General features: G+C 43.0%; 2 protein-coding genes across 8 annotated transcripts in view; both read right to left on the bottom strand.

Annotated features, from left to right (window-relative positions):
• Window positions 1-3,750, bottom strand: part of atp9b (ATPase phospholipid transporting 9B) — a 40,903-nt gene extending 37,153 nt beyond the window's left edge. For 6 of the 7 annotated variants that reach the window (XM_069175805.1, XM_069175804.1, XM_069175803.1 and 3 more), the window contains exon 1: window positions 3,653-3,750. In XM_069175805.1, the coding sequence (XP_069031906.1) occupies window positions 3,653-3,732 (80 nt within the window). In that variant the 5' untranslated portion in view covers window positions 3,733-3,750. Of the gene's footprint in view, window positions 1-3,137; window positions 3,212-3,652 lie in introns of all 7 variants that reach the window. The other variant, XM_069175801.1, reaches the window with a different exon arrangement.
• A 922-nt stretch (window positions 3,751-4,672) lies between these two features.
• Window positions 4,673-14,549, bottom strand: sall3b (spalt-like transcription factor 3b). The gene is made up of 4 exons (XM_069176566.1): window positions 13,660-14,549; window positions 7,012-9,948; window positions 6,614-6,927; window positions 4,673-5,512 (listed from the first exon to the last, which is right to left on the bottom strand). Exons 1-4 carry the CDS (start codon window positions 13,739-13,741, stop codon window positions 5,120-5,122), a joined length of 3,726 nt encoding a protein of 1,241 aa, XP_069032667.1. The 5' UTR covers window positions 13,742-14,549; the 3' UTR covers window positions 4,673-5,119.
• Window positions 14,550-16,691: the final 2,142 nt, after the last annotated feature.

A 16,691-nucleotide genomic window follows, 5' to 3' on the forward strand; every position in this document is an offset into this window, starting at 1 on the left:
GTGAAAACTGCCACAAATGAAAATGAATTAACTGAACAACAAAGGTTTCCATTGTTTTTACACTTAAGTTGAAACAGAAGTGAAAGAATATCTAACTGCTGTGTGAATATAATGTTCCTGACAGGCTGGTTATCTACGGTGAGCAACAGTTGAAAACTAACCAATCAGTCTGCACTTTAAAACCAATTTCCAGACTTCTACAGAAAGACATACGGAAAACCTTTTTTTGGGGGGGTCGAGGTAAATCTATTTGCCCCCCCAAAAAAGAAAGAAATCAAAAGATGGAAAACTCCACCGTAAATGAATGAGTGTCATGTACCTTGGACTTGTGAACAAGCATAAATCAGCGGGATTATGAGCTTAACATCAACCATCCACACTGGTTCTCACTGAGCTGCTCACCACGCCACAGCAGAGCTTGCAGGAGCTGCTGCAGCCCGACTTTCTGTTTCAGCGCAGAGCTCCTGCAATTTTAGTTAAAGAAGCCGGGAGATAAAGACCCCCCCCAGTGATTAAGAGTCGTTTCAGTTATGAGTATGAAGACTTCCAAAGCTCTGGTTGTGAGGACGGGGACGCATCGTCAGCACTACTAGAAAAAGGCTTGGATAGTTCACAGTTCTTTCATGTCTTAAACACAATTCAGTGGATATGAAATGATGTTGTGAGAGTAGCGGAGGTGTTTTCTATAAAATGGAAACCAATCTATTTATTCAGTCTCATCCCGAAGTTCAACCAAACCCTGCTGACTTTTAAAACGCACATGTTCAGTCATCTGCAGTGCTACTTACAGCACAGATCCCTCTGGCCAGCTTACTTTATCTTAAGTAATTAATTACTTCATGAATGTAAATTCATTTATTAGCTTGGTTCAGCACCTCTGAATGTCCAGGTCACAGTTTTTCTGGGAATTGAGATGAAGTTAAATAAATTATCAGGTGAAAAGAAATGGCAATTCAGGTTAATTATCAGGTTAAATTTAACACAAGATGTACACCGACTATTGTTCAATGTAAGTCCTGATTTCACAAATTCAATTTAGAATTAGATGATAAGTTTTTACCGAGTTGAATTTCTATAAAGTTGGTCAAATCAAATTATTACCTAATCATCGTTTCCACCATTAAACCGCCTGAAACAATCCAGATCAAAGATTTAAATCAGTTCTCTGATCTGCATTACACAAAAGATTTTACATTCATCAGATGAACAATCATTTGCAAAAACTTTGCAGGAAATAGACCTACTTTTTTTTTTAAGTGTTACTATATGCCTATATTCTTAATCCGTCATTTTGAATCCATTTTATTTGTCCATGTAAATAATTCTGTTGTGATTTTTGGTGTAGGCGTAGCTGGTGGGCTGAAAACTTAAAGAATAAGTCACGTTATTGTGACCGTATTACTTTTCCTGTGGGAGCGTGTCATTATGGGGATCATGTGATTTACTTTCTTAAAACATAACCACATACAAAACAATAAAACCACACGGTACACACCACATTAGATGACAAGCAACTTTATGAACCAACTCGCACTAAATCAAATAAACTAGCTGAGACAACAGTGCTGAGTATGCAGTTTGTGGTGCTGTGCAGTTGTATCATATTGAACTGCTACTACTGTTTTGTCAACCCCATTTCTACCAATAAGTGTAAGCCTGTTCAGCTGCACACACTCTGTGCTTTAATACAATCTTAAAGTTGAATCAACCAACAAAATAAATGTTCAACTGAGTGGGAATAAATGGAGAGAGGATTTTGTTTAAAAAAAAAAAAAAAAAGACATGGTACAACTCTAGTGCTCGAGAACATCTAAGAGTAAAATGATGGCAAGAATGATTTTGTTGTTGCTGAAAACAATTTTTTTTTAAAAATAATGTTTACACGCCGCTGAAACTTGCCATCAAAGTACATTATTATCTTCAGCGTTTCTTGCTGTGGAACACCCACATCTGATTATATAACAATTCAACTCTCCGTCCTGCAGGAACGTGGGCTGGTTTGTAAAAACATTTCCAGGCTCTCCGGTGCACCATTGACATCGCTGCCAACAGCTGTTTTCAGGGTCAGCGGAAAGAAGAAAAAAAAAAAAGAAGCTCTCTCAGTGACTCTCCACCAGCTTCAGCACCAAAACGCTGGAGCAGTCCGACCTCCAAAGTGAGATCATTTCCTATCAGGGATCAATACAGTGCCATGTTAACTTCATCACCGACGGCATGAGAGAGGAGTTCAGTGGGGCAGACGTGAAATCCCCATGAAGTCTTACTTCAAATGTTACTTTGGCGAAGTGGACAGAGACGTAAACATGCCGTCTTTGTGCAAAGCCGTTTGCAGTAGCTGCACTTGAAGGACTCTAGGTACAAATATTTTCTTGAACAATCATAAAGAGGAGTGGAAGAAGTGTTTAGATCTTTTACTTCAGTAAAAGCAACAACGCAGCATTGTAAAAAAAAAAAAAATACACGGTTACAAGTAGAAGTCCTGAATGAGAAAGTCTAGTGAAGTAAAAGTGCAGAAGTATTAACAGTAAAATGTTATTTTAGATGTAGTATCAAAGTCAAAGTACTGGTTCAGTCCCCTTTGACTGACAGATTATTATCTGTGACATCATTAAATTATTAATACTGAAGCACGAGTGCGTGAGCAGCATGTTTTTGCTGACACTGCTGCAGGTGGAGCTAGTTTGAGCTGGTTTATATCCAGTTTTATATCGAGGGACAGCAGATAAATGGGAGGGGTTGTGAGTCAGATGATTACCGGGAGAGGAAAGAAGAAAAGCAAAGCTCTGACGGCCTACACAATTCTGTTTTTTTAGTTTTTAATCTAATCTCTAAGCTTTGATTTTTGTTGTTGTTGTTGTTTGTTTGTGAGGTATCAGATAATTTAAATGTATTGAAATGAAACCATGTGAGAAGGAAAAAAAAATCCAAACAAATCATAGAACAAGAGAAATGTGACCTCTGACCACACGTTGATTTTTTTTGTTTTGTAAGACATCAGGAGCCAAACAGATTACGAAACACTGGTTTAATCTTTAACAAACGTGTGGAGCTATAAAAAAAAAAAAAATAATAATAATAATAATTAAAAAAAAAAAGTACAAAGCTTTCAAATACATGAAGTGGAGAAGAAAGTATACCTGCTCACGTGCCTATAAGGCTGCCTGTCCATCCCTCACCCTGAGGGCTTTTATTTAGATCATCCTCTTCCAGTCTGAAAAATTAACAAGCTGGTTGAATGATGACTGCAGTCACGTGACAACACAGAGAAAACTATCACGTGACTAGAAATTAAAAAAATAAATAAATAAATAAACGCCAGAGGGGACGAAGCGGTCGGCGGGTAATCTGACAACTAACTAAGAAGTTAAAGAGGTTTTTTTTTTTTTTTTTTTTAATTATTATTATTTTACACAGGACTTGTAAAGGTGGAGGAGTTATTTAGGCGGGGTTTGGGGTGGTGGTGCAGCTGTCAACGGAGAGGGAGCTGTCAGCTAGCACAAGCTAACAACTACGGAGACCCCGGGAAGCGAGCGAGGCGGCCAAACGTACACATTTCACGCAAACGGCTCTTTCTTAAGTACGCGACCGAAGAAACAGAGAAACCCTCACCCAACCCTCTCACCCAACCCTCTCCCCTTTCCCCTCTCCGTACCTTGAATGTCTGGCTGAGTTGTAATACTGAGTTCCCTTCGAGTTCTTCCGCACTGGATTTAGTAGGATGCTGTCAGCCATCTTGGCTGGGCAGTACGCAGCCTGACGTCACAAAAAAAAAAAAAAAAAAAACAACCGTTGGGGATTTACGTCGCATTCACGTACAGGTCAGAAATGTCGTAACTGGGGAAACTCGCGCGCAAATCAGCAGCGGTGAAGTTTCATTTATAGTCCAGAGAGCACAAAGAGGGTATTGTCTACTTATTGCACAACGTTGTTTTTTAGGGACAGATTTATTTATTTATTTATTTTAAACCCGAGCATTTAAACAAAGATTGTTTTGCGTGAATGAAAGTTGTGTTACAGTTCGCAGTAGGCGGTTTCTAGGAGCCTCGAAGGCAACACAGGTGATCTCAAATTTGTTTTGGTCACGGTGAACAAGTAAAAATGTGTTTATGATCAAATGACACCCTGAGCATCTTTAATGAAATTCATATTTTGCATAGCACATGGTATCATCCAAGTTCAAATTAAATCTGAAAAAACAACTGTTCTGATTCGGATAAAAAAAATAATAAACTATTCACCAATAAGATGCGTTGAGCTTTTTAATTGAGACTGTAAATTGGATGCTGTATAAATGTTTTATGTGATTGAAAACCTCTTGTTTTTTTTTAAGTAATCCAACTCCCAAGGAATTCTCAATCAAAAAACAGTGTACACTGACCAATAAAAAAAAACCTCAATGCAGAACTATATTATTATTATTATTATTGACATTGTTATTGTTGTTGTTGTTGTTGTTGTTTTTTTTATAAAATTACAGAATTTCCCCACTGTGGGATTAATAAAGTCTAAATCTAATCTATAAATAAACATTTGAACAGACTTTCTCTCCTGTTTTATATCATACAGATGTTTCCTGTTTGCAGGAAACTAAATGATTCAAGTTGAACTGTTTGTGTAATTTCTATGAATGAACCTGTGAAATGAAATTAAGACAAGCGTTTACGTACAGATGGTGTGTTCTGGTTTTTATTTCGGTCCAACTGTTGTTTAAGAATAACAAGTTCTCACCGTAACAATGACAACAGATCTTCGCAGTTCATATTTGTGGGTACTTATGAGCATATTTTGTGCTTTGCACCAGCTAGCAGCAGTGGGCAGCTGTCCAGAGGAGAGAGCAGACTCTTTGCATTATTGATTTGAACACATGTTCCCTTCTTCAGAGCGACCGTACATCGGAGCACCGAAGGATTTCTCAGGTGCGAGTTTTCTTAACAGTATAGAAAAAAACATCCACAAATGACTGCAAAGTAAAATAGCAAAATGTGAATATCCTACTATTCTCTGTCAATTGATAAAAAGTTCTTTTTGAAGTCTATATATATAATACATAAGAACAAACAAGATGTTTTACAAATATTTTAATAATTTGCATAAGAATTTCATCAACATTCAGCTTTGTTCAATTGATACCGATTTCTTTGCTGTCGTCGATCAGCATAGAAAAATGTCTGTTATTCCCCAGGTCGATGGCTGTCTTGGTCAGACCGGTCATTGGACCTCCTGCGGTGCTCACTCTGTCCATGCCTGCAGTCAGAGGGTGCAGCTGAGAGATGCCTCTGTTCTGAATCACTGAGATCTCGTTGTTCTTCATGGCCAGGCTGTTGGTGATGGCCGTCGCGTAACGGTTCCAAAATCCGGGGTCGACGTTCATCGCTCGAGCTGCCAGGTCCTTCTGAAACATCTCCCCGAACTTCATGGCCTCGCCACCCAGCAGGGCCATGGGGTTCTCCACCGACAGACGCCGGCCCCTCCTGGCTGGTGCGTTGTTCCACATGTGGGTTCCCATATGAACCTGAGAAAGACGTTTAAGGCATTAGATGCGTTGGATGCTTTTACTGCAAAACACAAAGTTATCAAGCCCCCTCCAATAAAAGTTGGTACTTTATTCTTCCTAATGAACTACAGAATGATCACCCATAATGCAACACTTCTCCGACACACTTTAAGCGTGTTGAATCTTTTAATATTTTATGGGAAACTATAAAGTTGGACTAGAATGGGTGTTTTCTTTAGACTTGTTGATTAACCGATTACTCAGCAACTATTTTGATTGTTCAGTAATGACTGAAGTCATTTTTCACACCCAAATGCCAAATATGTCCTTTTCCAGCTTCTCAAATGTGACAGATTACAGCTTTTATTTGTCTTATGTGACAGAAAAATTTAATATTTTGGGGCGTCAGTAGCAGTTTGAAGGTGCCCCTTTGGGATCTGGGTAATTGTGATTGACGTATGTTTTAAAATTGGCTGACATTTTATAAACAAAGGGATTACAATTGTTCATAAAAAAAAGTTTGTGATGATGATAACAATTGTTAGTTGCAGCCTAATGCTGAGTAGTCAGTAGCAGAGATTTTGCCAAAGCATCCACTCTCCTGATGAACAGGACATAAATCCTGCAGAATCCTGTGGATTCAGCAGAGACTTTTATTTTGAAAGGTTTACGTTCCCAGTGTTATGTTTCATCATGTTCTCACTTTTTTCTTGGGTGTTAAAGTATTCTTTTGAGTGTAACTATACTGTAAAGGTGGAATTCACACATTTTTGGACAAAAAAAGAAACAATCTGACTTTACATTCTCTCTTTACTCAGGATTTTTTTTCCTGCGAAACACCTTTATGCAAAAGAACCTGTTTATCTTTAGTTTTTTCTACTCGTGCAAGTAGGTTACGTTGCTGCTATGCTTGGTGCCTTGCACTAGAACAGTGAAACACAGTCCCAGGAAGTGATGTCTTAATCGCTATCCAACAAAACGGTGTCAAACATAAATCACTTGGAGTCTAAAGACAATAAGTTGACTGATTATACGTGTCCTTTTTCTGTTCCCCAAAAGACACTTCAACCAATCAGCTTTAACCCAGACAGCACAACGGAAGAGGAACTCTTTGTCTACCTTCAGGTTGCCTTTCGTGGTGAACGCTCTGCCGCAGATGGAGCAGACGAACGGCTTCTCCCCGGTGTGTGTGCGCTCGTGGATCTGCAGGGCGCTGGCCGACGAGAAGTTCTTCCCGCAGGCGTTGCAGTTGTGCTGCTTCGGCGTCCGTCGAGGCGGCGCGGGGCCGAGCAGCGAGGTCATACCGGGGCTGCAGACCGACGGGTAAGCCGGAGCGATGTGGACGCCGAAGGGCGGGTGGAGGCCCTCCATCAGGCCGTTGGGCTGACTGTGACCGTTCACCTCCGCCTTTACCAGGCCGGGGACGCTCTGACCTGCGGGGGAAATGAAGAATGAAGTGATCTGCCCAACGCTGAACTCATTCTGGTGGAATTTTACACATGGCGTTTCATCTTCACCTCGGTCTCTGCTCAGCTGGAACGACATATTGTAAGGAGTCTCCTCTTTCACGGCGAGTCTGCCGGGCTGCGCTCCTCTCAGCTCTTGGCCGGCTGCCGATGCGGAGGTCGGAGACTCAGATTGCTCTCTCTTCACCGAGGCTGCCAAAGGCTCCCGGGACTCGGGCCTGCTGTTGTCCGCCGCCGGTGATTTGATCGTCATGCCTTCTGAGTTGCTTTGATAGGGAGACGCCGACACGCGAGGAGAACGGGAGGATTCGGACACATGCGGGCTGTTTTCACGACAACTCTCCACCCTTTTATCTGATCGAGCAGCGTCGATACTGAGCAGGCTGCTGTCTTTAAAACCGTTCGTCAGGGGTTTGATACCGAAGGAGTGGTTGAGGCTCACGGTGGAGTCGATCATCCTCATTTGGTGCTCCAGAGCTGCTATACTTGACATAACGGCGAAGGACTTCGGAGGAGAGTCACCAATAGAGATGAAGGGTTTAGATGGATTCACACCTTCCTCCATATGTTCTACCTCCTCTTCCTCTTCCTCATGATCATCCTCCATTGAAATATCATCGGTGAAGTCGTTGCCGTTGCTGCTGAGACTGTCAAAGTTGCTCTCGTTGACAGACACGTCCCCGTCCACCTCCTGCAGCCCGTCCACCGGCGTCGAGTCTGAAACCGGACCGACCATGTGCATTCGGATGTGCTGCTGCAGAACGACGGCGTTGGTGAACTTCTTCTGGCAGATGGGACACGAGTGCTGCACCTGAACCGGAGGATTCTCTCTGTGCACGCCGACGTGCGTCTTCAGGTTTCCTTTGGTGGTGAAAGCTCTGCCGCACACTTTGCACTTGAAGGGCCTCTCGCCCGTGTGGATGCGGTAGTGCATCTTCAGCGCGCTCTGACAGCTGAGGACGCGGTGGCAGAGCACGCACTGGTTGGGGTCCGTGATCTTTTTCTCGATGTTCTCCACCAGCTGCTGAAGCTTTGAGGTTTCGGACGTTTGCATAGAATCCAGGAAGCCGCCGGATGGGAATCTAGTATCTTCTGAGTGCAACGAGAGGGGAGGGGAGTCGGAGACGGGAGACGCCGAGGGTTCGGGCGTGGTGGCCACAGACGAGATGCTGTTGGGCTCGGTGACCGGGTTGGCTCTCAGTCTCAGGGTGCAGCTTTGGGGCAGGTGAACCCCTTCTGTTTTCAGTACATTGGAGGCCTCTGTCTCGCGGTTGGACTCTGAAACAGGAGAGAAACGAGCCTCACTGCTTCTGCGGTTAGGCGACACGGACACACATTCACCGGTAGCCGGCTGATAGGGAGATTTGACAGACGCCGTGACACCTGTAGGGTCATTCGAGCCTCCCAAGCTGGTAATAGTGGAGGAAAGCGGAAGACCCATAGAGGCCGGCAGAGCTGCTACGACAGGTTTGCTGTCCAACCACGAGGAGACAGGTTTTTCCGGAGGGATGGACATGCCGTAGGGAATCCCAGAACTCGTTGGCACGTTGTCGAGATATTCTGGCACGGGGAAGGGGTTCATCTGAACATGAGGATACTTCTCTTTATGCCTCTGAAAGTGCACCTTTAAGTTCCCCTTTGTGGAGAAGCGATTGCCGCAGATGTTGCACTTGAAGGGCCGCTCTCCTGTATGGGAGCGCAGGTGGATCTGCAGAGCGCTGTCGCTGCCAAACACTTTGGCACAGAACCTGCATTTATGCTTGAAGAAGGGCTCCTCTGGGCTGGGCTTGGTTTCGAACAAGGACACGTTTGGCAGTTTCCCCTTCCTGTGCTTCATCAAGGCTGCGAGCGGGTCAAGTGCATTAGCTGTGGCTGCGATACTAGCCAAGGGATTGGGGAAGATGACGCTGCTGGGGGGGCTCTGAGGTAGAAATGGCAGGCTGGAGGAGGAGCTGAGGAGGCCGTTCTGCGCCAGAGGCAGCGGGCTGGAGGAGCTCTGAGTGCTGCTGACGCTGCTGGTGTGTGAGCCTGTGTACGGAGGCAGCAGCGTGGAGATGCTGTTGCTGCTGGAGAGAGACGGGGTGGGGTTTTCTGAGGAGGCTGAGGTACACGTAACGTCTCTAAATGTGGACTGTCCACATATAGTCTGTGAGGGGAGGCTTTGCGACTTCTCGAGCATAGACGACAAAGACACGGCAGCCTGTCCGTTAATGGTGGAGGGCATCGTTCCTGACAGAGGCAGGATGGGAGGAGGGATGACGCCCTGGGAGGGGAACGGGTTAGGAGCCAGAGACAGGGACCTGGAGACCGGGTTTAATGCTGCTTGAGTTGGTTGTCTGTTCATGACAGCTACCTGGCTGCAGATCTGCTCAATAAGCTGCAGCTGGTGGACCTGTTGCTGCTGCAGAGCCAGCAGGTGCTCCAGGATCACCGGGATGGCTGCCGACGCCGCCTTCCCTCCCGAACCAATGCCGCCGATCCCCTGGGAGAACTGGGCGACGGCCACCCGGGTGCTGTGAAGGATCTCCAGCGTCACGTTTGTGCTCGGCAGGCTGTAGCTGCCAGCTGCTGACATCTGGGGGGGAGTGGACTCGGCTGAGTCCGGATGCCGAGGGCTGGAAGCCGCAGCGTATTTGTCCGGTGGGCAATGCTCGAGCTCCATGGCTTCGTCCCGCTCCCTCCCTTCGTCTAAATTATCCAGACTGTCGCTGTCATTCAGCAGCGCCTCTCCCAGCTCGAAGCCGGCGTCCGCGGACTCCGCCGCAGACGAGTCGCTGGACGCCGTGCTGGGAACCGGAGAGGGCCCGGCGGGGGACTCCTCGGGAGCGGGCAGCCCCTCATTGTCCTTCACTATCAGAACCAAGGGATCCTCGGTGCAGACTCTCTGATGTTCGCTCAGTTCGGTCCGAGAGAAGAACTGAGCGCAGCATTTGTCACAGATGTGCGTTTCCTCGCTGCCTCCGCTGGTCTCCTCGCTCGCCACGACGTCTGAAAAAGGAAGCAAAAAATAAGAATAAGGATGTGAAATTTATCATTTAAGGTTCTGATGTTTCAGCAAAAAGGACACGTTTTCCTTTATCACACAGTATAACCCCACCCCACCCCACCCCCCCCACCCATCTTTACAAACTCATGTTGTGTGGGCAGACATTGTTCAAACCCACTGAACTTTGAAATCCACAAGATGCCCCACAGTGTCCGAACATAACAAACCTGTCAGGCTGAAATAGAACATTTTTTTTGAATACAATTATACAAAACACATCTAGAATACATTTGCCCAACAGAAACATGGTGAGAATACAGTACGTATACTGAAGTTATCTGACCTCTCAACTGCGCATTCAAACAGATAATGAAATTCGATACCGTTCTTAGATTTTTCTGTGCATTTGTATAATTCTGTTCAGCTAAAAAACAAGTGGGTTTAACGTGTTGGTCAAAATACAAGTTCAGATCATTTGAATTCAACTGAAAAGCACTGATTTCATCTTTTTTCTGGTGACGAGTTTTATAGAAACATTCAATTCAAGCAGTTTGAAACACATGATATGAACGTGATAACAGAACATGATAATTATGTTCTCATGATACATTTAATGGTTTTCCTCCATTTCCAGAAGAACACAAGTTGTGATTCTACATCAACAACACCAGTCAATCGATTGTAGATTAATCTCACTGATTGACATCAATCTACAATATCACAGCTTCAATAAACACCATGGAGCTGCTTTATTACAAATATTTCACTTCCACACTTGAAATAAATGCAAAGGAAACTAATAAAAGGATGTCACATTTTAGATGTGTTATTTTCCTTCCTAACTTGTGTGGCTTTGTAAAAATCAATCCTCAAAACTTGCCGTCTAAAAACACATCTCACACATTTTACTGCAACTCTTCTTCCTTCGTCTTTCAGCTCACATCTTAGTTTCTTTTTGTTTCCTGCTGTAGCTGACACGTGACCTTCTTTGCGACGAGATTTCACACTTTACACTCTCTGTTGCATCTGTTCAGGTTTTGCCCCATTAGGAAACAGACAGTAATACCAGCTGGAAAGATCTGAGGAAATCAGTAAATTAGTGTCACACACACACACAAACACACACTCGGGCTTCCCTGCGCCGATTTAAGAAATACAATTAAAAGAGGAGCAAATGTAGAAAAACTGTGACTTTGAGGTTTAGATATGATTCTGCTATTTAATTTTCTTTTTTTTCCAAACCCTATTTTTTACAAATATTTTACTGTCACAACTTCCTGCCACATGATGAGCCATGAAATAAGACACTGACATGCAGCATAGATACAGTAAACACACTAAATGTGGATTTTAAAGCCATTTAAACTTGCATGTGTGTTAGCACAAAATTTAACATGAATGTGTGTGTGTGCCTCCATGTGTGCATATTTTGTGTACGTGTGTGTAAGTGTGTTCATGTTTCCCAGTGCAGTCGTACAATCCAGTTATCACCACATTTCACCACCTAAAAGAATCAGCCCCAGTGTGCTCAAAGCTAAACACAGGCTGAGACATCTGGTATATTTACAATTACACACTCAACAAATCCTCATGCAAACACAAAGCACAATGTCTGTATTAATGAGGAAATTAGTTAACACATCATAGACTTCGGCTTCCAACTGTCGCACATCTGAGATAATAAAAACTGATCTGAACTTTTTTCCTCAGTTTAGAAAGTAAGACTGTAACCAGAGTGGAGTCGTGAAATCCATTTGAAAGTCAAACTCGTCAGAGGTAAATAATCAGAGTCCTCGGCCCACCGAGTGGGTGGTCTGAAGATCACCAAGGCGATTCAGCAAACACAGGAGTGAAAACACTTTGACTGTTTTAGCTTGGGATTTTGTCTTTCACTTTGTAAGATTTACTCCCAAGAAAAACAAAGAGAAGATCAGATTTGATTTAAACCTTTAAATATATCTCCAAATATAATAACACTGATAGGAATTTATTTTAAAATGTCACCCTCACTCAATCCATAACATCAGGAACAGAAAACAGATTTATGTCTGTCTCTTGTGTGGTTTGGCGATGAGGGAAGTAAAAGAAAAGAGTAATGGTGAAGCTGCAGCTGAAAAGCAAACAAGACTCTCAGCCCAGCATTAATGCCTCTCTGCTTCCATTGCGCGACCTCTGGGCTTCAGAGGTCAGCGGTTCACATGTACTAATTGTATTATGATCCAGACATGGACCACTTGCCCCTCGCAGGGTGAGGCTGACAAAGGTTAAGTCAGCAGGCTCAATCAAAGCCCATCGCAGAGTGGCGGAGCCCCCTGCCTGGCTGCAGGGCTGTGGGAGGGCCCGAGTGACGAGGGCCTCCTCCACACTCCACACCTTTTCACAACCACAAATAAATAATACAGCCACGTTTGATTTTACTGAAAAATATGAAAGAAAAACTTCAACGACGATGTTGGTGAAAATCTGAATTATTGAGTTCAACTGGTTATTTACGGGCCTTTTTTTCTTTTGACAACAAAACAGAAGATGGAGCAATAAAAGATTAACAAAGTTAACACTAATGTAAAACATGAACGATATTAAGTCAGTGATATTACATTAGAATAATTTAATTTCTATTTATAGGCTGTCAAATCATGCCTGGTGGGTTGTAAAACTATTTGCTGAGATTCTGGACACAATCTGAAGGTCGAATTAAATTCAAAATTATATCAATTTTAGATAAACATTTAAATCTGATCAGATTAATTTAGGGTTAAAATACTACAGTTGAAATGAGTTTGTGCTCAGCTGCTGTGTTGATTAAAAGGTTCAAATAACATGCAGGCTATCCTGCAGGTACACCAAGAGAAAATGATAAATTAAATATTAAAGCTTCTGGTGTATCACAACATTGGCTGGCAATATGATTTGGGATCTGGTAACAAATTATATTAGAAATGTTGCATTCATAATATTTGTATACAATCCTGTTGAGGTTTAACATATAGAGGTGCTTACATACATGTAGGCTAAATAATACGGTTGTGATTATTAACATAATTAAAAATCTCCTACTTTCAGATTATTTTCATTTGGTTTATAATATAAATGTTTATCATTAAAAGTGTGAAAATAGGCAAGAAAGCCTCGAGCTAAAAAATATAATTAATAAATGTTAAAAAAAAAAAAGAAAGAAAAAAAAGACAACACTCGGCAGAAATCAAACCTGACAATATAACATCACTGGGGGATTTTCCCGTATGTTTGTTTGAATTTTGCCGGTGCTGTCGTTGTTCCTATAACAGGAGATATTAATGAAGTAAAACAATATGATGGTCTTGAAAAAAAAATTCAATTGTTTTCAGTTTGCCAATAACACCTTCAGTTATTAAATGTAGATCTGATTCTTTATAAAGCATTAAAAAACTAAATATAATTTCCCTTTTGTGACCAGATCAAGAACTTTTTCGACTTTTAACACAAACAAGGTTTCTTTTGGCACACTTCAAACTAAAAAGTAAATAAATAAGCTTAAAAATTGAGCTTCACGCAGAAAAAGTAAAGTAATCCAACCTAAATTTGTTCGTCTTCCATTTAAAACGTTCCTCGCAATAGAAGCTCTTGGTGAAACTGCTCTTGGACGCCAGCTGTTCTTGCTTGAACCGGCGGGTCCATCGACAGCAGCTGGAGAAAACCCAGTGAAAGTGGTCGAAAGCCTCCCGGACACCTACCGTTTCTGCGGAGGAGTCCGGTCTGCGTCGCCTCTTCATCTGACTTGAGGTGCTGCGGTTTGGCTTGCTTGCGGCGGGACATGTTGATCTGGCTGCGCGACTCGCTGCTGCCTTTCGCAGAATCATCTACGAGCAGCGAATGGGAGCCTTCAGGGGGAGCGGGGACGGTGAAATAAGCGATCGGTGGCTGGTGTCGATGCCCGTGTGCAGATTGCGCATGTCAGTGTAATTATGATGGAGGAAGGATAATGCTTTCACGACTCGAGCTGCCCTTCGATGGGTGATTGGCTGCAGTCCAGCCAACTCACGCTAGATATGGAAATGAGGGATGGCGTTTAATAATAATTAGTTCACTTCCTGTCCGGTACTTTTACGCACAACTCCGAGCGGCGCCGACATGGTTTAGTCCGACCTGAACTCCTGAGAGAGTCTCATGCGTTTTGGAGCAGTCTTGGGTTCAACTCTGTGGCCAAACGTCGCATCTTCGCCTCTTTAAGTATGACGTGTTTCCTTTCTGCGCTCTTGGATGAGCTGCTGTCAAAAAAAGGAAGCTGCAGTTTGAGCTGACTCTTCCGGCATTGGATGGTTGGATGTCCCGGCTGAATCTCTCGCGCACACAGCAGCGCAGCACAAGCAGGAGCTTCCACAGGAAAATAGGTTGAACGCCGAGTCTCCTAAAACTGCGTTAAGCCCAGAATCGACACGTTGGGAGAGATAATTCCCCCCACAAAAAAAATAAATAATCTGATTTCGCCGCAATAAATACGTGCGTAAAGCCAAACTTTGTGCGTAAAAAAAAATCTCGCTCAGGTCGCGCACGTCGATCCGGTCTCAAAGTGGTGGCTGTCGGAAGTGAGACTCCCTGGTCAGTCAGAGGCACCGGCGCTCTCCTTGTTGCCTCCGCCTCCGGTCCATCATTAGATGCCCTTCAGCCGGCTGCGATAGGCTACTGCCAGGATACCACAGGAGGTGTTGGAGCCTTTGCTTCATTTGTTACGACCTCCCACAATTTGGCGCCATAATAGACTGAAAAATATCTCAATGTTGGAGAGGAAATCTCCCCTCCAGTGACGATCAGGGATGTGTGGAGAGTAAACCCGGCTGACTTCAGTTTAGAAATAAAACTAGGTTTAAAGGAACCTCATATTTTTTTGAAAAGGTTTTTGGTGGTTGTTTGACGTGAAAACCTCCTACCACAGGTCCGAGTTTGAACTTTAAACTCACCATTACTATAAATAAATAATAATAAAAATGTTAGATGAAGCCAAATATCAGAGTATGAAGTGTATAATAAAATATTTTGATGGTGTTGATCCTCCCCTTCCTCAGCCTATAGCTATTTCAAAGCAGAGAGAAGAATGAAACATACTTCACCAAAGCTGTAATCCCCTTTCAGCGAGCATTGTCCCCAAACTTGTAATTATGTGGTATTAAAAGATGCAGCTGGGGGAGGACAGAATCAGCTGTTGATAATTGCAAGTACTACACAACGGCCTGGTATTGATCGGCATGTCTCCTGTTCCCCTGCTATGGGGAGATAAGGAGGCCCCACTCCTGCTGGAATATAATTTCTTCTGACCTATCAGGTTTCTACAGACTTATGATGAATAGCCAGAGTGGCCGAGAGCGCTTATCTGGGAATTCAACCCTCCTTGATTCGATATTGATTCTTTGTAACCGGTGTCAGCACACAAAATCAAACTAGCAACTACTTGACCATGATCTCTTCCAGATTCTAAACTTGGCCTCCACCAGTGCAGGCTCCACTCTGGGCGTGAAGCACCACTTGATTCTAATTATTGTGTACATCTGTTAGAGGAAAACGTACCTGAAACAGGCCAATTCAGGTTCAATAAATCATATTTAAGAAGCACACGAAGAACGTAATTATCTGAAACGGCACCAAATATAGACACATAAAAACTGAAAAAAGAAGTGCTTTACTTCTGTCAACAGCATGCCAGAGACATGTCGGTTCAACTCTCCAGTTAATGTCAGGGCAGTAATTAGTTCAGCCTGAATTTTTGAAATAATGAGGTCCTGAATCCTGGATGAGGCCGTTATAGATAAGATTTCAATGGGACTTTTGTTTTCACTGCTGAACCAGGGGCCTTGCAAACATAGTATTTAATCCTCTCCAGGCAAGTCTTAAAAAGGGGTTAAGTGTCTTATTTTAATGCAAATATTTCAAAAATGCAAGCATGTCGGCTGATATTATGTAACGTTCGTTTTCCTTGTACGAATCAAATATGAGACTATTTTCTTTTAACTACACCTCCAAAATATGATTTAGATTTGTAGCAAGAGGCCTAAATTTCAATGTAGTCGGTGATAATCAACTAAATCTTCCATATCTTCCAAAATATCGGCAAAGTGACCTCAGTGGCAGCATAAAAGGTTTCCTTACAATTGTTCCAGTTGATTGAGAAAACAATGCAAACTCCAGGATTTATTGTTGTGTTTGAACTATTAACTGTTTCTATTATTTTGACCACACTCTGGACGCAATTACAGATATAATTCAGTTCAATAAAACTGAAGCAGCAAAATAAACTCTTGCCTGTCTGAACAAAAATGTATTAAAATCCCTCAAAAAGTGCCAGGCCATCAGATCATAGAGGTGCGTGTGGTGTTTTGTGAACAAACTTACACGGCGCATATTAATATGAACACTTTAAAAAAAAAATCTGTTATTTCTTGATACGACCTTGTAAATTCAAAGTTAGCTCTTGTAAAACAAGTGACAAAATAGGTAAGACTCACTTATATTCCAATATTTAGGTTTAGAAACTTAGTCAAAGTTGAAATTTGCGTGTGTGTGTGTGTGTGTGTTTCATTTCTGAGCAAGAGGTTGTCCACCAGGATGATGAACCGTCCACATAAAACTGAAAACGGCAGAATTGAGAAGATTCCCTGCCACCACTTTCCGTCCATATGAAGATTACGGCGGGCAGTGATTTACTAGCAGCTGAACGGAGGAGCAGGTCGAGCGGCGGCTCGTCAGCCGGTGCCGACTGAGGAATGTGAGCGCC

This window comes from Embiotoca jacksoni, unplaced genomic scaffold (genome assembly GCF_022577435.1).
Source record: "Embiotoca jacksoni isolate LCO1_2020_lvr unplaced genomic scaffold, fEmbJac1.0.p SCAF_7, whole genome shotgun sequence".
NCBI classification, from domain to species: domain Eukaryota; kingdom Metazoa; phylum Chordata; class Actinopteri; family Embiotocidae; genus Embiotoca; species Embiotoca jacksoni.

Bases quoted from the DNA above. Each gene is read 5' to 3' on its own strand.
- sall3b (XM_069176566.1), bottom strand. From the start codon at position 13,741: ATGTCCCGCCGCAAGCAAGCCAAACCGCAGCACCTCAAGTCAGATGAA. The intron at 9,949-13,659 runs GTAGGTGTCCGG...TTCCTTTTTCAG, and splicing joins CGGACTCCTCCGCAGAAACG to ACGTCGTGGCGAGCGAGGAG. The intron at 5,513-6,613 runs GTAGACAAAGAG...CGTCTTTCTCAG, and splicing joins CCACGAAAGGCAACCTGAAG to GTTCATATGGGAACCCACAT.